At 52.0% G+C, this 24,246-nt stretch overlaps 1 protein-coding gene across 1 annotated transcript; it reads left to right on the top strand.

The window, feature by feature from the left end:
• Window positions 1-735: 735 nt before the first annotated feature.
• Window positions 736-23,277, top strand: LOC144732761 (protein Wnt-7b-like). The gene is made up of 6 exons (XM_078614338.1): window positions 736-767; window positions 9,779-10,008; window positions 14,571-14,699; window positions 14,964-15,109; window positions 19,390-19,589; window positions 22,575-23,277. Exons 1-6 carry the CDS (start codon window positions 736-738, stop codon window positions 22,990-22,992), a joined length of 1,155 nt encoding a protein of 384 aa, XP_078470464.1. The 3' UTR covers window positions 22,993-23,277.
• The last annotated feature ends 969 nt before the right edge of the window (window positions 23,278-24,246 follow it).

The following is a 24,246-nucleotide window of genomic DNA, read 5'->3' as shown; positions in this document are numbered from 1 at the left end:
TTTACCTTACCACAATACAATCACTCTACCCTACCTTTTACCCTTTAGCAGGTAAGGTAAAAGGTAAAAAGCAACGAGCCTACCTTTTACCCTACCCTTTACATGTCGACACCTTTACCCTTTACCTTTACCCTTTTACCCGGTAATAAAGGGTACAATTACCTTACCTTGCCGAGGCCGTCGTCCCACGCCCATTCGGCCTGCGTCAGGAACGCGCTGCTGCGTGCAGATGTACAGAGAGCAGCACGACGCAGGCGTGCGGCCCTGGGTTCGAGTCGGGGTCAGGGTTGAAGCTCAACGTTCAGCCGGATCGACACCCGAGCAAACCAGTTGCGTCAACTGTGCGTTGCGCGCAATTGCACGACTCGCAACTGGTTGCGAGCGCGGTTGCGTCAACTTTGTGTCGCGCGCGACTGAACGAATCGCAACTGGTTGCGAGGAGTTTCGTGGCTTTTGCGTGACGCGCAACTAAATGGATTGCGACTGGTTGCGAGCTGCGGGGCAATGTTTGCTGCTCAGGGTCGAGACAGAGACTCTAAATCGTTGCGGACACGACAATTTTTTGTTGTTGCAAATGATGGTTGTTGACATCCCGAAGCGATGGTTTTAAATAGACGTTTTGCTTGCGCAGCTACTCACCCATGATGTGGGCAAAGCAGTCGCAGGGTGATGGTGTGTAAGGTGGGCGACTCGTGAGAGCGATCTTGTTCCGCATGGGTCAGGGTGAGCGTCACGATGAACGTGCAGTGCCGGTCGTCGGGTGCAAGGTGAGCGTTGAGGGGCGGGTGTCATGTTGGCGTTACGATTCCGGTAAAACACAAACAAAAATTTGAGTTATGATTTAGGGGTTTGGGCTTTAGCGTTAGCAACTACCCCAACCCTGTTTACCACCCTGTAAGCAAGCCAACGTTGGTCCAACGGTCCCATGCATGACGGCAGAGACGGTACTCAATGTATCGACCACGTAGATGTGACGATGATGATGGTGATTCTAGATTTGAAGCTTTCGTGACTGCAAGGATTCATACTCTTAGGTTTTTTTCGGTAAAGTCACGTAGGTAAAAAAATTAAATAAAAATTAATAAAAGTAATAATATAAATAAAATAATAATACATTGTATTTATGTTATTTCTATTAATACTTTTATTATTACTTTTATTAATTTTTATTTTATAAAAAAATAATAAAAGCGATAATAGAAATAAAATAACAATACATTTAATTTCTATTAATACTTTTATTATTATTTTATTATTATTAATTTTAATTTTCTTTTTTTACCTACGTGACTTTACCGAAAAAAACCTAAGAGGATGATGGTGATGTTAATGGTGAGGCTGGGTCAACAATTGGCAAGGAAATCCAACTCACGACCCCCTTTGGGAGGCTGCTGGATCATTCTCACGGCCACTCTTTGGACGGACAATGTGCGGCGTTCCTCCCTCGACGACCGATGTGCATGGGGCCGCCCAGTCGACTGCCTATTCACTTTATAAACAAGTGGGCGAGAAGAAAGAAAAAACATGCACACGCATGTCTTGTCGAACGCTTTCCAATAAGCGTATTGCCCTCGGGTGCGTTTAATTTAGCAGCACACGTTTGCAAATAACACATTGTCCTGCGGAGGGAGCTGGTAGGAACGTTGGGTTGCTCGGTCAATGGCCAGGGTCAACGGCGGCGTGGTGTATTCCGCAAATATGGCCGACTGTGAGGGCGGGCACAAGCCGGCGTGAGTAGGTTAAACGTTGAGTTTTATTAGGGCACCACGGGTGACCAGCCCCTCCCCACCCAGCCCCACCCCTCCCACCCAGCCCCACCCTCCCCACCCAGCCCCTCCCCACCCAGCCCCACCCGTCCCCTCCCCAGCCAGCCCCTCCCCACCCAGCCCCTCCCCACCCTCCCCTCCCCACCCAGCCCCTCCCTCCCCACCCAACCCCTCCCTGCATGACGGACGGACGGACACAATAATCCCCTGTGGGCTGGTGGAACCAGGTGGTTCCTACCAGTAAAACATGTGTTTGCTCTGGTTTGGTGTCTCCCAGTGTTGAGCAATACCGATCTATGTGGCCGGATCTCTCTTGTCCAAGTCCCCAATAGCAAGTCGACTTGATACTTATGGTTTGAGTCGTCCCGGGTCATCTTTACTAGACTTGTAGAGCTCTCCTCCTGCACGTCATTCATGACATCGGTAATGCTGATGATGATGATGCTGCTGATGATGGTAATGATGTTATCGTTGGTTGTAATATTAAACGTTCTTATCTGTTGTAGTAGATGATGTTACTGCACATGCAATAAATTCCTAACTGCATCAGTAAGCGACAAGCTGATTGCGTGTTTACAGCATGATGGGTTTGCTATCGATGATGATGGTTTTGCAATTGAAAAGGAGCGATGGTTTTGATACTGATGATGATGTCACTGCTGCTGCTGCTGGTGGTGATGATGATGATGGTTTTCCGCTGTTGCTGATTATCATGATGACATTGTTTACTGTGCACACTTCTGTTGCTGCTGCTGCTGATGGTGTTCCTATTGCAGATTATGAACACGATGCTGATGATACTGCTACTGTTAATGCTCCTGCTGATGATGATGGTGGTTCTACTGCTGATCATGGTGATGGTGGTGGTGTTGCTGCTAATGTTGAAACTGATAATGGTTTGGCTGCTGCTGATGAAGATGATTAGAGTGCTGCACAATGCTGTTGCTGAAACTTTTGCGGCTGCTACTGTGTGTGTGTTTGTGTGCGTGTGTTTGTGTGTGCGTGCGTGTGATTGTGTGCCTGGGTATTTTGCACCATCGGACACTCTACCCCCACAACTCCCAATCGGTGATGGGGCAGTAGTGGAGAGAGTGGAGAGTTTTCCATACCTGGGCAGTGTGATTATGACCGGTTCCAGTTTAACAGCAGAGGTCTCACTCCGAATCAGTCGAGCGGCAATATATTTTCAACGGTTGCGTAACGCTGTGTGGAAGCTACCTGGTCTGTCGCTCCGCACGAAGCTTCAGGTATTCTCGGCCACGGTCATTCCCTCCCTTCTCTATGCTTGCGAAACGTGGACCCCCCTAATGGAGCATCTTCGCCGGTTAGAAACATTTAGGCTGGCCTGCCAACGATCCATCCTGGGTTTAACCAGGCTGGATTGTGTGAGGAGCTCACAAATCCTTGAAAGATCTGGGCAAAGTCCCATCGGAGAGCTCCTCCGGCAGGCAAGGCTGCGTTGGCTGGGTCACGTAGCCCGCATGCCCAGCCACCGCATGCCCCAGCCACCGCATGCCTAAACAGCTTTTGTTCGGCCGGATCGAGGGGGCTAACCAGGCGCGGCACGGGCTAGAGAAGAGATGGAGTGATGTGGTACAGGAGGACGTGGAGCTGAGTGGACTTGCCGATGACTGGTACCAGCGGTGTCAAGAGCGGCCTCTGTGGAGGAGGCTCGTGAAGGACGCTACTGGGCAGTTGGAGGCAGTCGCCCTCCAACAACAACGGAGAGCAAAGGAGCGACGCTCACAACAACGAGCGGAGCGCCGGGTGGCTAAAGCACAGCAAGTTGGCACAGTAGGGGGCACAGGTGGTGCATCAGCCAGTCATCTCGGTCATCTCAGTCGACCCGGGGCACCTGGGTCTGCCCCGTGACCTCCTGCCAGCGGGCGTTCGACACTTCACGTGGCCTCAAGGTGCTCATGGCCTGGCACAAGCGTCGTGGTGAGGTCACCGCTACTTAGTGGCGAATGGCGGTTGTTGTTGTGTTTGTGTGTGTGTGTTTTTGTGCGTGTGTTTGTGTGTGTTTGGGACTGGGGGAGCGGTGGTGCAGTGATTAGCGCACTGCGCCACGCACCCAGCAATCAGAGTTCGATTCCCGCTCACGGACAACACCAGTGGCGATTATTAACCAGTCCTGGGCCTCCCCCTAGGTTTACTCAGCCGCAAATGAGTACCTAGTGCGGTGTGTAAACATCAGCACGAGGGAGACAAAGGCGGCCGAGCGTGGTGCTGGACATCCACCACTTCCTGTGCCGAGCCGGCCTTCATAGGCGCTAACAGCACTTGCCCAACCAGTCTGTTAAGGCTATACGGGGGATCTTTCTCCTTGTGACTGGGAGCGGTGGCGCAGTGGCAACCCTGTTGGATTTCCGCTTTTGGGTCAAACTCATTGACAAATATCTGAACCGGACCTGGGCTCTCCCCTAGGTCGACTCAGCCTCAAATGAGCACCTGGTGCGGTGTGTAAACATTGCTACTAGGGAGACAAATGCGGTCGGGCGTGGTGCTGGCCACCCACCCCCTCGTGTACCGTTCCGGCCTTCATAGGTGCTCGCTAACAGCACCTGCCCCTACAGTCTGTTAAGGCTACACGGGGGATCTTTAGTTGTCTGTGTGTGTCTGTGTGTGTGTCTGTGTGTGTGTCTGTGTGTGTCTGTGTGTGTGTCTGTGTGTGTTTGTGTGTGTGTGTTTATGTCTGTGTCTGTGTGTGTGTGTCTGTGTGTGTGTGTTTGTGTGTGTGTGTCTGTGTGTGTGTCTGTGTGTTTGTGTGTGTGTCTGTGTGTGTGTGTTTGTGTGTGTGTTTGTGTGTGTGTGTCTATGTGTGTTTGTCTGTGTGTGTGTCTGTGTGTGTGTGTGTCTGTGTGCTTGTGTTTGTGTGTGTGTCTGTGTGTGTGTCTGTGTGTTTGTGTGTGTGTCTGTGTGTGTGTGTGTCTGTGTGCGTGTGTGTCTGTGTGTCTGTGTGTGTCTGTGTGCGTGTCTGTGTGTGTGTGTGTCTGTGCGCTTGTGTTTGTGTGCGGGCAGAGGTGGCACAGTGGTCACCGTACCGCGCTACGAACCCGCAGATCTGAGTTCGCTTCCTGTCATCGGGAGCGAACGATATCTGAACCGGCCCTGGGTCTCCCTTTGATCAACTCATCCTTGAATGAGTACCTGTAGCGCTGTGTAAACATCCGCACCGGGGAGACAAAGGCGGCCGGGCGTGCTGTTGGCCATCCACCCCCTCGTGTGCCGTGCCGGCCTTCATAGATGCTCGCCAACAGCGCTTGCCCCAACAGTCTGTTAAAATACTTACTCTCTATGGCTATGTGCACGCGTGTACAGTGAAGTTATTTGCGTTTTTGTTCAAAGTATCACGGTTATAAGTCCTAACAGCCTCGTCAGCGGTCTGGCATATGACCAACAGTGGGATGATGTATTCCTCGAGCTTGTGTGTGTTTGGGGAGCTGGAGCGTAGCGGTTAGCGCACTGCGCTACTATTTGGGGCCGTCCATAAATGACGTCACGCACCTGGGGGGGGGGTCAGATATTTGTGACGATGTGTGACGAGGAGGGGGGGGGGGGTGAGAAATGTGACGTCACATCAAAATGCGCAATTTTAAATAAATATAGACAACACGTTCTACTTAATTAAATAGACTTTTTAATAAATGTTTTCTTCTACAACATCAGAGTGCAGCGCCACATTAAATACGCACTACAATGACAATAGTTTAAAGCGATTTGAAGCATGTTTTATTTTTTTGGGGGGATGGAGGGCAAAGCTTTGTGGCGTCTTATTTGAGGGGGGGTCTGACTTTTTGTGACGTCGTGTGACGAGGGAGGGGGGGTCAAAAATAGTCCAAAATCGTGTGACGTCATTTATGGACGGCCTCTAACCCAGCGGTTCCAGAGTTCAATTCCCGCTCACAACCAAATAACGGTGGCAAACATTTGAACCGTTCCTTGTCCTCCCCTAGGTCAACTCAGCCTTAAAAAATAAAATGAGTAGCCGGAGACGAAGGCGTCCTGTTAATGGCTACGGCCACGTGGCGTTCCGGCCTTCGCCTGTGCTTGTTTGCAGCACTTGCCCCGACAGTCCATTATAAGGCTATAAGGGGAGAGAGGGGGGGGGCTGTGTGTTTATGTGTGTGGGTAGGCATGTAACGCGCACGACGGCAAACCTTCCAGCTACATTTCATACACGTCCAAACACGAACCCGTATCAATACACTCACACAACAAAAGACAAATGTCCCCCGTATAGCCCACACGTGGTGTTTGGGAAAGTGAGACGAGCGAACACCTTTAGGAGGCTAACACGCCACACGAGGGGTGGGTGAACAATAATTAAATACCACGCCCGGCCGCCTTTGTCTCTCCAGTGCTGATGTTTTATACACCGCGCACCAGGTAATTATTTAAGGCCGAGTGGACCTTGTGGGAGGACCCAGGAGCACCGGTTCTGTCACTGATGTTGGCCGTGAGCGGGAATCGAACTCCATTCACCTGGTTCGTAGCGCGGTTGCGCTAACCACTGCGTCACCGCTCCCCACGTTCTCTCAGATACAAAAGACAAAGATCCCCCGTGTAGCCTGAACAGACTGTTGGGGCAAGTGCTGTGAGAACTTATGAAGATCGGCACACGAGTGGGTGGGTGGGCAGCACCACGCCCGGCCGCCTTTGTCTCCCTAGCGGCGATGCTTACTCCCCGCACCAGGAATTCATTTGAGGCTGAGTTGACCTCGGGGAGGGCCCGGGACCGGTTCAGATAATCGCCAATGTTGTTGACCGTGAGCAGGAATCGAACTCGGGTCGCCGGGTTCGTAGCGCAGCGCCCTAACCGCTACACCACCGCTCCCCGTGTATCTCAGATACACGCGCGTACAAAGACAAAGATCCCCCGTGTAGCCTTTACAGACTGTAGGAGCAAGTGCTGCTAGCGAGCACCTATAAAGGCCGGCACTGCACACGCTACACGACCGATCCTCATACACGCGCGTACACACACACACACGAGTATGAACACACCCTCTCACGCACACACACGTACACACACACACAAAGTAAAAACACACCCACTCTCTCGCACACACACACACCTGCACGCACACACACACACGTACACACACAAAGTAAAAACACACCCACTTTCTCACACACACACGCACACACACGTACACACACACAAAGTAAAAACACACACACTCTCTCTCTCACACACACCTGTACACACACATACACACGTACACACACAAAGTAAAAACACACCCACTCTCTCGCACACACACCTGCACACACACACACGTACACACACAAAGTAAAAACACACCCATACTCTCTCGCACACACACACACCTTCACGCACACACACACGCGCACACACACACGGGCTCGTTAGGCAGGGTTGGAGACCTGTGTGTGTGTGTGAACGGGGCGGCCCATGATATCCGCAGTCGTCGCCGGTGCTTCGGAGTGCCGTGTAGGGTGAGGACATGTTAGGATGGGTTGGGAGGTTCCTAGAAATTGGCTCCGTCTCTTGCTGGTGGTGACGTGCATATACGAGCGGCAGGGGTGAGTGGAACACATGCGCACGCGCGCGCCCACACACACACACGTGTATATCCTTTCACATGTACGTACATGAGAAATGCATGCACAGGGCATTATTCATCCACTGCTGGATTGAATGCCTCCCAGCGCTGCAGTCGATCTCGCACGGTGCCTGCGTTGGTAGCAATCCATCCGATGTAGCCTGCAAACGAGGTCCTATCCGGGCGTGTTCTCTGCATTAAATGCAAACTTTGGCTGCAATTCCGTCGTAAAGTCGCTTAAATCTGAGGACGTTACATTTTTTTGTACAATTTATTTTCTAATTTATCCAGGTAAAGCCCACCGAGCTCGTTTTCAGAAGCGATCTGGCCACAAGTGATAGCCCGACGAAGTTGCTCATCACGTTGAAATGTACAGCAGCAGCCAAACACTCTATGAACGTGTGTCATCGACTCTAAATGTGGAGGGGGAAACCCGGAGGACCCGGAGAAAAATCAACGCGACTACGGGGAGAGAGAAAGACACGCAAACTCCAAATATACAGCAGTAGCAGGCGTCAGGGTCGGGATCGAACCCACGACCTCTTGTACACCAGGCGAGGTAGTTAACATCTCCTAGCTACCGTGATGATGATGAGAGAGAGACACGCAAACTCAAAATATACAGCAGCAGGCGTCAGGGTCGGGATCGAACCCACGACCTCCCTGCATACCAGGCGAGGTAGTTAACATCTCCTAGCCACCGTGATGATGATGAGAGAGAGACACGCAAACTCCAAATATACAGCATCAGGCGTCAGGGTCGGGATCGAACCCACGATCTCCTGCATATCAGGCGAGGTAGTTAACATCTCACCCGTGCACACCCCCACGCTTCTTAACGCACTACCCAGGTCTTGTTCCGTTTTTGGCTTATGATCTGTTCTTTTCTAATCGTGGCTAAGCTGCTGCACGTGACTGGCTGTGACAATCCAGCACCGTGGGGGCAGCAGCGAGAATTGGTGGATCACCGCAGAGATCTTTTGCGAAACTCCCTTCCCATGGGCGGGCATCGAGGAACCATATTACCGTGGTTTGCCAAAAGGCTCTACGGCAAGTGTGAACTAACCTCCTTCTTGGTTCTTTCGGTAAAAATAATAAAAATAAAACATAATAAAATAATTCTCACGATAATTATTTTATTATGTTTTATTTTTATAATTTTATTATTTCTCTTCTACGTGACTTTACCGAAAGAACCAAGAAGATGAATCCCTGCAGTCACGAAAGCTTTAAATCGAAATTTAACCTCCTGTTGCAACTCATTTCCCGTGGGTATCAATGAGGTGCCCATGATACTCCTGGCTCGCCAGGAAGAAGGCAGTACAGAAAAGTGTCGACTCATCTCCACCTAGATTTGAAGCTTTCGTGACTGCAAGGATTCATATTCTTAGGGTTTTTCTGTAAAGTCACGTAGGTAAAAAAATTAAAATTTATAAAAAAAATCACGACGTTTCGGAGGCAACACAAGCTTCCGTCTTCAGGTGGAACCGTCACAGCACGATAGCTGTATCAAGTAATATACAGCTATCGTACTGTGACGGTTCCACCTGAAGACGGAAGCTTGTGTTGCCTCCGAAACGTCGTGATTTTTTATTTTATTTTACTTTTATTAATTTAAATCTTTTACCTACGTGACTTTACCGAAAAAAACCTAAGCATATCATCTCCACCTGTTTCCATCAGTAGGGAGATTGAGCGTTGTCCCCTCGCACGCGTAGCGGTTTCTCTGGGTGCTCTGGTTTCCTCCCTCGTGTAAACAACCATAGGAGGATACTCGGGATGAAGAGTCGCTTGGACTTTCCTGGGTAATCAACTACGAGTCATAATTGATTTTTGGGTCAGAGTAAAATGTGTCGTACAGCCTCCTCCACCTCATGCTATCATCCTCGTGTCGTCGTCTGTTATCGCGCCCGTCACTGCTCGACCCACCAACCCTTGCATACAAGATTGCTGCCTGAGTGATCCTGCGCCGTTTCCCTTGCTCACCATTCCTCCACCGCTACCCCCTCCACCGCTACCCCCCCCCCCCCACCATCTTCCTTTTCACACCACTCCACTGCTGCCCTTCATGGGCCTACCCGGTATATTATCTCCCCCCCAACTATTCTCTTATCGCTCAACCCTTGTCTTGTATCCTTCTTCCCTTCTCGTTTCCACTCTCCTCCCCTCTCTGGCGACCACCTCATCATTATCACCCCCCCCCCCGCGCACCTACCACGCCGTGCTGCCCTTTAGGGCCATGCCCGGTTTCTAATCTTGTTTCATTCCCTCCTTTTCCCCTCTCCCATCCCCCCCCGCTCCCCATCTCCCCCCCCCCCCGCTCCCCATCTCCCCCCCCCCGCTTCCCATCTCCCCCCCCCGCTTCCCATCTCCCCCGCCCCGCTCCCCCTCCCCGCTCCCCCCCGCTCCCATCCCACCCACCCCACCCACGCTGCCCTGCAGGGCCGTACCCGGCACCGCTGCGCTGGGCGCGAGCGCCATCTGCGTGCGCCTGGCGGGCCTCTCCCCGCGCCAGAGGGCCGCGTGCGCGCGCCGGCCCCGCGCCGTGGTGGCCGCGGGCCTCGGGGTCGAGGCGGCCGCCGCCGAGTGCTCGCGCCTCTTCCGCGAGCAGCGCTGGAACTGCACGGGCATCGGCGGGGCCGCGGGGATGATGGGCAGGAGGATGCCCGTCGGTGCGACACGTAGGACATGTGGGGCACGTGGCGGTGATGGTGGTGATGGGACATGTGGTGGTTGGAGGTGGTGTTGATGATGATGATGGGACACGTGGTGGTGATGGGATATTTGGGGCATGTGGTGGTGATGGGACATTTGGTGGTTGGAGGTGGTGCTGATGATGATGGGACACGTGGTGATGATGGGATATTTGGGGCACGTGGTGGTGATGGGACATGTGGTGGTGATGGGATATTTGGGGCATGTGGTGGTGATGGTGGTGATGGGACATGTGGTGGTGATGGAATATTTGGGGCATGTGGTAGTGTGACACGTGGTTGATGGTTGGCGATGATGGGACACGTGGTGGTGGTGCTGGTGATGATGCTGCTGATGATGGGACACGTGGTGATGGTTTAAATGTTGGGATGGACGTCTCCACCACCAGTGTCCACCACGTGGCTCAGAGGACATGACACTGGTGGTGATGGGACACGTGGTGGTGTGTTTATGATGACGGTGCTGGTGTTAAGGGCCGTCCATCAATGACGTCACGCACCTGGGGGGGGGGGGTGGTCAGACATTTGTGACGATGTGTGACGATGTGGGTTGGGGTTGAGAAATGTGACGTCACATCAAATGCGCAACTTTAAATAAATATAGACAACACGTTCTACTTAATTAAATACACTTTTTGATACATGTTTTCTCCTACAACATCAGAGTGCAGCGCCACATTAAATACGCACTACAATGACAATAGTTTGAAGCATGTTTTTTCTTGGGGGGGGGGGGGCAGAGCTTTGTGACGTCATATTTGAGGGGGGGTCTGACTTTTTGTGCCGCCGTGTGACGAAGGGGGGTGGGGGGGGGGGTAAAAAAATCATCCAAAATCGCGTGACGTCATTTATGGATGGCCCCTTAGGACATGTGGTGGTGGTAGTCGTGATGGAGGTGGTGGTTTGGAGGCGATCGTCCTGATATTGGTGGTGGTGCTACTGCTGTGCTAATGATGATCGCTAATTGTTAGTGCGTCTGCTATGGATAAGGCTGATGATTGATATACACACGCAGACCGAGCTTAGCGTGACCTCGTAGAACGCTGATTCGTTATAGCGCTCTTTGTCCTGGAGAACATTTTTACCAATTTTTTTTTTAAATCAAAACATCTCTACAAAGCACTTACGAGTGAAAACACGCAGCAACTCCGGCCCCCATCATTCGCTCAGCCAATGAGAGCGACTTACACTCCCAGCCAACCAGACCTCACCCCCGGCGATTCGAATGATCACATTTTGAAGTCACGATCAAATGTTGTTAAAACAATCGATTTGTTTAGCCAGGTGATAAATCACGAGACCAGGACAGAGTCTCAGGCTCCACCTACAAGAAACCTCACCACAGAAATGTAGATTGAGGGCATCACTAAGACCACGGAGGACCTGGAGCTCTTCTCTGAGAAGGACCCGGATTGGGAGCGCGGTTTAGCGATGCCCATATGAAGCCCTCGTATATTGCGCACACGAAAGAAATAACACTGTCGGGAACGCATTCCCATATGTACAATGATTATGGCCCCTTTTAACGCCGTTTCGTTTAGCGCTCACTTCTCCAGGAACGCATCTTGAGCGCTAAGCGAAGTCTGCCTGTCCCGGATAATGCAACATGCACTTACAACGGCGAGGCGTTCGTCAACATCGAAGTGCGTTGTGATGTGATTAGTTATTGCGTCCAGCCGTGTTCGACACATTTCCAGGCGTAAAGCCGCCAACAATTTGTAAGCAGTTCCGTTGCGGCTAGAAAGCATTTCCATGACTTTAGGTTTCTTACAGCTATGGTTTAGCGACTTGGGGGGGTCGAGTGTCCTCCATCTGTCGTGATCGTATCTCCGTGTCTGTGTATCTCCCTGTCTCTCTCGATCTCCACGGCGTGACAGTGTCGCGGGTGTCTAGTGTCCTGACCACAAGCATTGTGGTTAATGCAGACATGATTCCTTGCAAAAGGTTTCAGTTTGGTGTTTTAATATCTTAACACAACTGTTTTGTTGCCAGATAAAAGGGGAAAACCTCTTCTCACGTTGGAGACTGTTGGCACAAGTCCGCTCCCCCATTGGGTGTGGGAGGTCGTTGTACTGTAGTCGCCAGCGGCTCCGCTTCCTGCATAGTTCGACGTAGAATCGTTGGCCGTGCTAGAGACTGTGTCGGTCGTACCATGGTGGCGGTCGTGTGTCAAGCTGTAGATATTAACCCTTTCCAGTTCCGAGATGTCTGCAAGTTGCAGGGTGGGTGTCCCATTCACCTCTAAATCTCGGAACGCGCAAGCGGCTCAACGTAAATTTTATCTGCAGAGGTGTAATAAGAGCCTATGTCCGGCTCACGTGGTGATCGGCTCTGCCGGTCCCGCTTTATAGCCAATGGGGGGAGAGCCTGGGAGCATGGCCTCGGCGTGATCACGGCATGTCAGCTAGGGTGATTGGTTCTGCCGGTCTTGGCCTCAGCTAATGGGAAGCCAAGTCAGAGGCGTGGTCCCGGGAGTTGATGGGGGGAATCTGGAATGTTCGGCGCAGGCTATTCAGGATTGGCTTAAGGGTACCACGTGACCCAGGCGTTAAAGAGGGGAGAGACGGGAGACACGGGAGCAGACACGGAACGAAGGGAGCGAGGGGCCACGCGCGTGCGTGGCTCCGGGTGCCACGTGGGCGGTGCGTCTCTTGTGGCTGTCTGCCTGCCAGCAACGGGGAGTGTTTGTAAACTGTGGAAGTGAAATAAAAGGACCGATTCCACAAGCCGTCTTAAAGAGGTTTATTACAGAGGCATAGCGCCATTGTTATAAAAGACACTGTACTCACCGCAGAGAACTGTAGTGTAACGACTGCACTCTATGATAGCTGGCGCCAAACTGTGCCACATGCCCTCCCGCATGGTCTTGTGGGAGCCTCTGTACCGATAACGTAGTTTTATTTAAGTTTTTCTTCCGGTTTCGTGTTGATGATGTACACGTTCATTATCGCAGCGGTATTGGAATAAAAAGTGATGACGTACATGTACGTCGTCGGAACGGGAAAGGGTTAAGTGAGGAGCTTCCGGAAGTTCGCTGTGTCGTACGCCGCTGTCAGGTCGGCAAAACACCATCGCCTGTTGCTAGACCCTTGTCAAAGCTGACTCTGGTGAGTTTAGTGACGTGCAGCACTTGAGTAGTGCCGGATTTTGTGGACGGAAGGAGCATTCAGCTTGCTCCAAGATCAGATGCTGCTCATCAAATGGCGATAGGCGGTTTGGAATGAGGCGCTCGTACGATTTTAAGAGGTGGCGTCGTAGTAATGTAGGCCCAAGGCTCTCCGTCTCTGATGCATCCTTCCCTGGCTGTATGAGTGTCCTGACGCGCACCTGCCACCAGATTTGTTACTGGTCCAAAGTGCGTGATCTTCTCGGTGTGAATGTCAATACAGTGTACCGCCGGCTTTGCCATTCTCAATGAGGCTCTTGTTTCCTGAAACTAGCTCAGCCATGTCGTACTGCGCCGCAAAATAGTGAATCTCCTGGTTTCCTCGTCGCTGAAGCCGCCACGTCTTGAGTTGTTGTCCGGTGCCCTGCCGTGTCCCAGGATTGGTGCCGCTCTGCAACAGCGTGTCGTCGCGTTGCTTCGTCTTCCTAGGGTCGCTTTTATAAACCTTCCGGATGGATATCCATGCTCTTTTGGCTGCTGTGGGGTCTCGATGGGACTCTGCCCCACGACTTCCGTCATTCTCTTGCCAGCAAATAGATGCCCATGATTTATTGCTATAACATGAACATTACGATGATGTTCAATTGATGAGGACGATTGTGATCTTCTTTCGTCAGGAGCAGCGGAGTGTATCGCTGTGATGTCTCCTTCGTATTTGTGGATCGGGCATTGCGTCGTCATACGTTGTACGGTCCATTCTGGATGACCGTTGGGGAGTTTTTAATTTCCCATTTATGCATCGGGTAATCGCATCTGCCATGGTTTGCGCGGATGCGGTTTAGCGTGGACCATGAGCTTCGTGAAAGATCAAACCCAGGGATCTACTGCGTTGGGTCTTTCGCAAGGTGTTTGTGAGTTCTTTTGAACTCCGTTCAGCTCTCAACCCTTGAACTAGCATTGTTGAAGGTTCAGCGGTTGGGTCCAAGAGGGGCTTGCGCGGCGTGACTTCAAGCACATGCTACGGGCCCCGCACTTTCAAGGGCCCCGCGCTAAATGCTTTAAAGCTGTCAATTCCGTTTCAGAGATTCTGCACTTGCTCTATTACTATAGTACTAGACTGCCTTCAACTTTTATGGACGACGGCGTGTTTAAGGTTAGCGATTTGTCGTATTATCTGGCTGTGTTGCAAATGAAAACATGCAATTACTTTACTATGCAAGTTAAAAATGTGTGTTGTAAGATTTGAGTTGTTTCATTTAGGGCCCCTTTACAACATAACACTACAGGCCCCGCACCAGCTTAATCCGGCACTGCGTCGAGGTCTTGACGAACGGGAAAGGCGCGACTCTTTTCCTCGACTCTTTTCCTCGAATCGATGATGACGACGATGATGTCTCCCCCCCCCCTCCCATAGGGTGCCGCGAGGCCGCCTTCCTACACGCCCTCACGGCCGCCGCCGTCGCCCACGCCGTGACGGCGGCCTGCAGCCGCGGGAGCCTCGGCGGCTGCGGCTGCGACGCCACCAAAGAGGGGCTGGCCACGCCGCACGGACACGGCGGGGCTAACGGGGCCGTGGGCGGGGCTAACAGGATCGTGGGCGGGGCTAACAGGATCGTGGGCGGGGATTACGCGACAGTAGGCGGAGCTTACCGGAGCAACACGGCGGTGGGCGGGGCTCACAGAGCGTGGGGCGGAACCCACGAGCCAATGGGCGGTGCCTACGGCACGAAGGGCGGGGTCAGCGGAACGGCGGGGAGGGGTCAGGGGGCGGTGGGCGGAGCTAACGGCGTGGGGGGCGGGCTCTGGAAGGACGAAGGGTCGTGGCGGTGGGGCGGCTGCTCGGCGGACGTGGAGCACGGCGTGGAGTTCTCGCGAGAGTTCGTGGACGCGGGAGAGGCGGCGCACGAGGCGCGCGCGCTCATGAACCTGCACAACCACGGGGCGGGGCGCGAGGTGCGAGCCCCTCCCCTCCCCTCCCCTCCCCTCCCCTCCCCTCCCCTCCCCTCCCCTCCCCTCCCCTCCCCTCCCCTCCCTTAACGGGCTCCGTGGTGATTTACAGCCAACGTCAGTTGAGCGTGGACAATTAGACCCAAGCCGAAACATAACATATACAAAATAATGTTTAAAAAGATATTGTAAAAAAAAAATTAATTATAGAATATAGTATTGTCATCAGTATGACATAAGTATACCAAGTTAGCAGTCGATACCATATTGGAAAGTGGGTTAAAATTGAGTTACACGATTTGAGGATACAACAACAGACAGAGTGAGCTAATAAAAGGCGTGTAACAACAACAGACAGAGTGAGCTAATACTGGTAGGAACGAAGTGGACCAGACCACCAATAGATTATATCGTCCGTCCGTCCGTCCGTGTATCAACATCGACCCCTACTGCAAACACTTGGCAGGACCCTACAAAAACCTTTTGACTCAGTGGGGCTTTCCTGGCTTAACAAGTGTAATAATACATTATGTTTATATTATTTGGTTATTCGTTCCTACCAGCCCACCCCGCAGGGTCCTGTTAAAAGGCGTGTAAAAAACGATAGAAGTGCAAACTAGAGAAAACGATGAGAAAATTCACGGAATATAAATAAAAAAATGAATTAAATAATTGTATAAGTACGTTTCGATTTAAAGCTTTCGTGACTGCAGGGATTCATCTTCTTGGTTCTTTCGGTAAAGTCACGTAGAAGGGAAGTAATAAAATAATAAAAAAATAATAAAAATAAAACATAATTTTTATTATTTTATTACTTCCCTTCTACGTGACTTTACCGAAAGAACCAAGAAGATGTATAAGTACGATTTATGAAGCTTGGGAAAGACAGCAAAAATAGTCTCAGACGACACCAAGATAACACTGCACAGTAATCCCTCAATAAAATGTCACATTAACGTTGAACTATCGATGCTGCAGGGGTAAGGATCAAAGTTCACATTTGCAAACAAATCACATTTGGGGCCATCCATTTAGTAGGCACGCAAAAAATCTGTCAAAACTTGACCCCTCCCCCCCTCCCTGTACGCACGCGGACTTCCCCCCCCCCCCCGCGTACGTACGCCTGACGCACCCCCCCCCCCCCCGAATCCTATAAAACGGCCGATATCAGTGTAACAAACAAATATTGTTCCTGGGTAGTAAGTGTTATTTCCTAATTGCTTATGCCTCAAAAGTACAGAAAATGGCTATTCCCCATAAACTTTTATTTTGTGACCAGGACATTGATATTTTAAAATGTACCTATTTTCAATGAGAAAACGGGCGGATGTGTGTCTTTTCGTTCACATAAAGTCAGAAAAAACAACATATGAATGAAAATTAACATGTATTTATTCTAAAGTAATAACAAAAATTACGACAAAAGATTTTTGCCTCAATGGTTACAGTAAATCTAGCTGTGACGGTCCCACCTGCTGACGGAGACTTGTGTTGCCTCCGAAACGTCGTGATTTATAATTTGTATTTATATCATTATTTATATTATTTCATTATTTTAATTCTGAATTTTTCCCCTTCGTGACTTTACCGAAAAAACCTAAGAGTAGTAGGGTCCTCTCCAAGGTTTCGCAGTCGAGGTTGCTGCTGCTGCTGCTGCTACTCCTGCTGCTGCTGCTGCTGCTACTCCTGCTGCTGCTGCTCCTGCTGCTGCTCCTGCTGCTGCTGCTGCTCCTGCTGCTGCTGCTGCTGCTGCTCCTGCTGCTGCTGCTGCTGCTGCTCCTGCTGCTGCTGCTGCTGCTGCTGCTCCTGCTGCTGCTGCTGCTGCTGCTGCTCCTGCTGCTGCTGCTGCTGCTGCTGCTGCTGCTCCTGCTCCTGCTGCTGCTGCTGCTGCTGCTGCTCCTGCTGCTGCTGCTCCTGCTGCTGCTGCTGCTCCTGCTGCTGCTGCTGCTGCTGCTGCTGCTGCTCCTGCTGCTGCTGCTGCTGCTGCTCCTGCTGCTGCTGCTGCTGCTGCTCCTGCTGCTGCTGCTGCTGCTCCTGCTCCTGCTGCTGCTGCTGCTGCTGCTGCTCCTGCTGCTCCTGCTGCTGCTCCTGCTGCTGCTGCTGCTCCTGCTGCTCCTGCTGCTGCTGCTGCTGCTGCTCCTGCTGCTGCTGCTGCTCCTGCTGCTGCTGCTGCTGCTGCTCCTCCTGCTGCTGCTGCTGCTGCTCCTCCTGCTGCTGCTGCTGCTCCTGCTGCTGCTGCTGCTCCTGCTGCTGCTGCTGCTCCTGCTGCTGCTGCTGCTCCTGCTGCTGCTGCTCCTGCTGCTGCTGCTGCTGCTGCTCCTGCTGCTGCTGCTGCTCCTGCTGCTGCTGCTGCTCCTGCTGCTCCTGCCCCTGCTGCCCCTGCTGCCCCTGCTGCCCCTGCTGCCGCTGCTGCCGCTGCTCCCGCTGCTCCCGCTGCTCCCGCTGCTCCCGCTGCTCCCGCTGCTCCCGCTGCTGCCGCTGCTGCCGCTGCTCCCGCTGCTGCCGCTGCTGCCGCTGCTGCCGCTGCTGCCGCTGCTGCCGCTGCTGCCGCTGCTGCCGCTGCTGCCGCTGCTGCCGCTGCTGCCGCTGCTGCCGCTGCTGCCGCTGCTGCCGCTGCTGCCGCTGCTGCCGCTGCTGCCGCTGCTGCCGCTGCTGCCGCTGCTGCCGCTGCTGCCGCTGCTGCCGCTGCTGCCGCTGCTGCCGCTGCTGCCGCTGCTGCCGCTGCTGCCGCTGCTGCCGCTGCTGCCGCTGCTGCCGCTGCTGCCGCTGCTGCCGCTGCTGCCGCTGCTGCCGCTGCTGCCGCTGCTGCCGCTGCTGCCGCTGCTGCCGCTGCTGCCGCTGCTGCCGCTGCTGCCGCTGCTGCCGCTGCTGCCGCTGCTGCCGCTGCTGCCGCTGCTGCCGCTGCTGCCGCTGCTGCCGCTGCTGCCGCTGCTGCCGCTGCTGCCGCTGCTGCCGCTGCTGCCGCTGCTGCCGCTGCTGCCGCTGCTGCCGCTGCTGCCGCTGCTGCCGCTGCTGCCGCTGCTGCCGCTGCTGCCGCTGCTGCCGCTGCTGCCGCTGCTGCCGCTGCTGCTGCTGCGTGTGTGAGGTGCTCGCTCACAGCATTTGCCCCAACAGTCTGTCCAGGCAATACGGGGGATCTTTGTGTGTGTAGGGAGAGGTTGTGTCGTAGTTAGCGCACTGCGACCTGAGTTCGATTCCCGCTCACGGCCAACACCCAGTGACGATTATTTGAAGTTAAAACTAGTTTAGTTTTATCAGCATTTATATTTCAAGTGATTTGTTTACCTTTCCTATACTTTGCACTCTCATCATATTTTTGTATTTTTCGCTATTGTAACGTTCTTGACATCGGTGAAACAGAGCCGTATAGCTAATAAGATTCCTCCAATACATATTTAGATTTTGTATACGGGGACCCTTTTCCCACCATCAAAGTGTGAAAAATAAGAATACGTTTTACGCTTTGTGGCAATAAAACAGCCGTTAAGATGTTCAAACACCAAATCGATACATTTTGCGAGGCATCAAGTCTGCATTAGCCGCACGTGTGCCCGTGGCAAATACATGCACGCAAACACGCTCGGACAATATCAGCATCGTCTTTGAAACGCATTGGCCTACGCCAGTGACAGCCTCCTTGATGGCCCCGTCTCACCACCAGTGTCACGCCAGAGAACATCGCGAAAAGGCGAACAGCACAGAGAGAATGCGAGTGTAGTGTTGTAAATGACGGACTTATAAACTTCTCTATGGCACACACTGTTTATCGTCTTAATACACAGTCCCTATCACACAAAGGGGGGGTATATGGTCCCCTCACCCGTTACCCTCAGAAGGTACAAGCCTCCGGACCCTGCAGGCTATCTAATCTCCCTGCTCTCCCAGCGTCCTCTGGCTGGACCTAGGGGATCTCCCCCCGACCACTGGTGACACTGAGCCCTAACCCTGATAAGGGCTGGAGGGCTTGGTCCAGGGTCCTAGATGTCTTCGGCCGACTTGGGTCTTTGTGTAGCAGAACTGGCCAATAGCTCTCAGCGCTCCGGCTTTTATACCTGTTCGTGGCCGGGTTGTCCAATCCCCGGCCACCTTGTGGAACCCTCCGATTGGTCCTTCCCAATCTGGCGTTTGGATCCTACCTCACCCCATTTGACCCTGACCGTTTGATTGAGCGGGAAAACCTTGTTTACGATCCGCTCTCTCACAGCTTGCGAAACAGCGAGTAATTATCACCACTACGCGAGCATCGGCTCATTCGTCGCATCCTCGTTCATCTCCTGCGCGCGCAGGCCTTGCGCAGGGCGATCACCCTGCACTGTCGCTGCCACGGCATCTCGGGCTCGTGCTCGGCCCGCACCTGCTGGGCCCTCCTGCCGCCGCTCCGAGAGGTCGCCCTGCGACTCAAGGCCAAGTTCAAGACGGCGCGGGCTGTGGAGGCCGTGCTGGCCACCCGGCACCGCCGTCCCGTGTTCCTCCACCTCAAGCGGCCTGACAGCAGCAGCAGCGGAGATGCGAAAAGGTGGGGTCGTGATAATTGGATTTTTACCCTTCTATCTGGCAACAAAACTGACGCCTTTTTTTAAATCCTTTATATTAAGTTCGCTTGCTTGCTTACGACCGTGCAAATCTTTGGGTCGTTTTTTAACCCACTTCCCGTGATCCAATCGAGCTGACATTTTGCACACAGACTCGTTGTGCGTGACAATTAATGTTCGTGAACATTTTTTCTCCAAAATTTTACACTTTTAGGACAAAAATATTATATTTAATCACCAATTGCTTAATGGTGCAATGCAATCATCTGACCCATAGGTGGCAGCCATCTCAAGCCAGAGGACGAGAGGACTCTAGCCGCCACGCATATAAAGGATTTATAGTTAAAAACTTTGTTTTTACGGGTTATACTTGTTACAAGGAGTCATGTTTGCATTGACCACAATACCTGCGGTCGGAATGCAAACAAAAAACAGAACTCTGATAATGTATGCACTTCTTGTTTCTTTCGGTAAAGTCACGTAGAAGGGAAGTAATAAAATAATAAAAATAAAACATAATTAAATAATTCTCACGACGTTTCGGCCACAACGCAAGCAGCCGTCCTCAGGTGAAGAATGAAACGCCACCAAGCTTGGAGCGTATATTTAAGCTGGGTTGGAGGGGGAAGAAGAGCGCTTTGACAAAATCGAAATGTATGCACTGTCCTTGAAGTTGATTGGTCCACACCCGAGACAGCTTTCCTTAGAGCCTAGTCTCACATGGGTTGGACCAGATGATGCCAAAAGGCGCACAACTCAAAGACAATGCACCATCAGAGTATGAGAGCTCGGGTTAAGCATTTACACCATTGGAACCTCATTTGCCAGTAAAAAATATGATAATTGTTTGTTTACCCTTCTATCTGGCAATAAAACTGACACCTTTTTTACAAGTTTTTGTTGCCAGATAGAAGGGTAAAAAAAAAACAATTATCATATTTTTTACTGGCAAATGAGGTTCCAATGGTGTAGGTGGGATCGTGTTAGAGAAAGCGCAGACGCGCAAGAACTCAGCTCACGCAACCGCTAGAGGATGGTGCGGCTCCTTGGCAGGGTAGATTTTGAGTGGCGCTGAGATCACCATTTCAGAACATTCGAGAACCCGGCTTAATCACAACACGGTCTGTCATTGTCTCTCTGTCACACCATAAATGCGGCGTTCTTCATTGCAAGGCCCGTGGGCCACTGGCGGTCCCCCCTGATGGCCCTTAAGTGCGGGTCCTGACATGCGGCCCCCCAATAACACACAACAAGTGACCCCCCTCCCCCCCAAACATCATCATGATCGTGCTGCTGTGAAACCCCCAATGGTCTCAAATATGTGGCGGCGCTTACACTGATGATGTCTTATCGGCGAAAGTAAAAAATTAGTAAAGAACACTGCAATGAACTCTCTACATCGGAGAACCCGGTTTCATCACAATTAGGTGTATTTGGAACTTTGGGTCTCTTAAGTCTATAAGTCTCTATGCTAGTCACTGGTTATCAGCCTGAGGAGACCTATCAACTCATAAAATCCACCACCATTTCATCATCACTATGTCCAACACCAACATCCTCATCACTATTCAGTACCACCACCATCGTCATTACCATCATCACTATTTCTACCACTGCTACCGCCACCACCATCGTCATTACCATCATCACTATTTCTACCACTGCTACCGCCACCACCATCGTCATTACCATCATCACTATTTCTACCACTGCTACCGCCACCACCATTGTCATTACCATCATCATTGCTATTTCCACCACCGCTATCACCGCCATCATCACCACCACCACCACAATATTCACCACCACGACCACTATCTCCACTCCCACCAACACCACTATTTTCACCACCACCACTACCACCATCTCCACTCCCACCAACACCACTATTTTCACCACCACCACTACCACCATCTCCACTCCCACCAACACCACTATTTTCACCACCACCACTACCACCATCTCCACTCCCACCAACACCACTATTTTCACCACCACCACCACCACTACCACCATCTCCACTCCCACCAACACCACTATTTTCACCACCACCACCACCACCACCACCACTACCACCATCTCCACTCCCACCAACACCACTATTTTCACCACTACCACTACCACCATCTCCACTCCCACCAACACCACTATTTTCACCACCACCAACATCATCACCACCACAACCACTATCTCCACTCCCACCAACACCACTATTTTCACCACCACCAACATCATCACCACCACAACCACCATCTCCACTCCCACCAACACCACTATTTTCACCACCACCAACATCGTCACCACCACAACCACCATCTCCACTCCCACCAACACCACTATTTTCACCACCACCACCACCACCGTCACCACCACGACCACCATCTCCACTCCCACCAACACCACTATTTTCACCACCACCAACATCGTCACCACCACGACCACCATCTCCACTCCCACCAACACCACTATTTTCACCACCACCAACATCGTCACCACCACGACCACCATCTCCACTCCCACCAACACCACTATTTTCACCACCACCAACATCGTCACCACCACAACCACTATCTCCACTCCCACCAACACCACTATTTTCACCACCACCAACATCATCACCACCATGACCACTATCTCCACTCCCACCAACACCACTATTTTCACCACCACCAACATCATCACCACCACGACCACCATCTCCACTCCCACCAACACCACTATTTTCACCACCACCAACATCATCACCACCACAACCACTATCTCCACTCCCACCAACACCACTATTTTCACCACCACCAACATCGTCACCACCACGACCACCATCTCCACTCCAACCAACACCACTATTTTCACCACCACCAACATCGTCATCACCACCACGACCACTATCTACACTCCCACCAACACCGTCACTATTGCCACCACCCACCCACCACCAGCTGGAAGCCCCGCAAGCCCATCAGGGAGGAGCTGGTCTTCCTGGAGAAGTCCCCCGACTTCTGCGAGGAGGACGCGCGTGCCGGCGTGGTGGGCACGATGGGGCGCCGGTGCCAGCCTCGGCCCGGAGCCGGGGGCTGCGAGATTTTGTGCTGCGGTCGGGGATACAACACGGTGCTGCTCCACCAGCACCACGTGGACGACGTGGACGATGACGTGGACGATGATGATGATGACGACAGCTTGACTAGGGACGGCGATGATGGTGGTGGTGGTGGTCGCGCTGCGAAGGGCAGGTGCAACTGCACCTTCCACTGGTGCTGTCACGTCAGCTGCTCCGCTTGTGCACGACACCAGCAGCAGCAGCAGCAGCAGCGTTGGCGTCGTCGCAGACGCACGGAGGTCCACACCTGTAAGTAGGTGGTGCCGCCACGGCGGGGAGAGAGCAGGGGAGAGCGTGAGCTGTGATGATGATGGTGGTGATTATGGCGGTGGTGAAGGTTGTTGTGATGGTGCTGATGATGATGATGGGTAATTTATGACAGTGATGGTGAGGATGATGGAGATCACAGTGGCTGGTGACATTGGTAACGATGATGGCAGTGGTGTTGGTTGAGATTAAAACGATGATCGGCAATTGATGCTTGTGATGACACTGGTAGTGATGATTAAAGATGTTGGACGTTGTAATAGTGGTGATGATGATGAAAGTGATGGATATTGGGATGCTCTTATGTGATCATGTTGGTGGTGGTGGTGCTAATGACGAGAAGATCATAGTGAAGATGGTCAAGTTAGTGATGATGGTAACAATGATAATTGTGTTGGCAATGAAGGTTGTGGTATTGCTGCTGCTGCTGCTGATGATGATGATGATAAGTACGGTTGCAAGATAATGTGAGAGTAAAGTTAACGCATGTGCAGCACATTTGGGATTGGATATCAGTGGCGAGGCAATAGCTAAAGACGCAAGCCAACAGACAGCTCTGTAGCTGCACTGTGTCCTGTGCTAAACCACACGAAGCTTTGTCAGTAAATAAAAATACCCCATAAAGTTTCATTAATGCTAATAGATATAATATAAAATGTGATTGGAGTGCAATATTATTCTGTACTCTGGGTAATAAATAATGGCTATTCACAGCATCGTTTGCTATTTTTGGTTATTTGACACCGCTGGTAATCGTCGCCGGCAGGACAACTCAGCTCCACATCCTCCTGTCCCACATTAACCCACTTCTTCTCTAGCCCGTACCACTCAATCATCCGCTCACACATCAGCCCGTCTCTTCTTTTGCCCATGCCGCATCCGTTTAGCTCCTTCTATCCGTCCAAACAGAAGCTGCTTGGGCAAGCGGTGGCTAGGCATGCGGGCCAAATGACCGAGTCAAACGCAGCCTCTCCTGCCGGAGGAGCTCACTGATGTTTCCGTATAACAAATCTCTCAAGAATCTGTGAGCTCACACAATCCAGTCTGGCTAACCCTGGGATGGATCATGGGCAGAGCAGCCTGAATGTTTCAAACCTGTGCAAGTGCCTTTGATGTGTCTGTCTGTGAGGTGGTGTGTAAAAAAAATGGGTCCACGTTTCGCAAGCGTAGTGAAGAGGGCATACCCGTGGCAGAGAAGACCCGGAGCTTCATGTGCCGATGAAAAGATAATGGCCAGTCAAGTG

The sequence above is a fragment of the Lampetra planeri genome, chromosome 44 (assembly GCF_965212315.1).
Source record: "Lampetra planeri chromosome 44, kcLamPlan1.2.h2, whole genome shotgun sequence".
NCBI classification, from domain to species: domain Eukaryota; kingdom Metazoa; phylum Chordata; class Hyperoartia; order Petromyzontiformes; family Petromyzontidae; genus Lampetra; species Lampetra planeri.
Note: the sequence above shows the minus strand (reverse complement) of the source record. Positions and strands in the feature narration are given on the sequence as shown.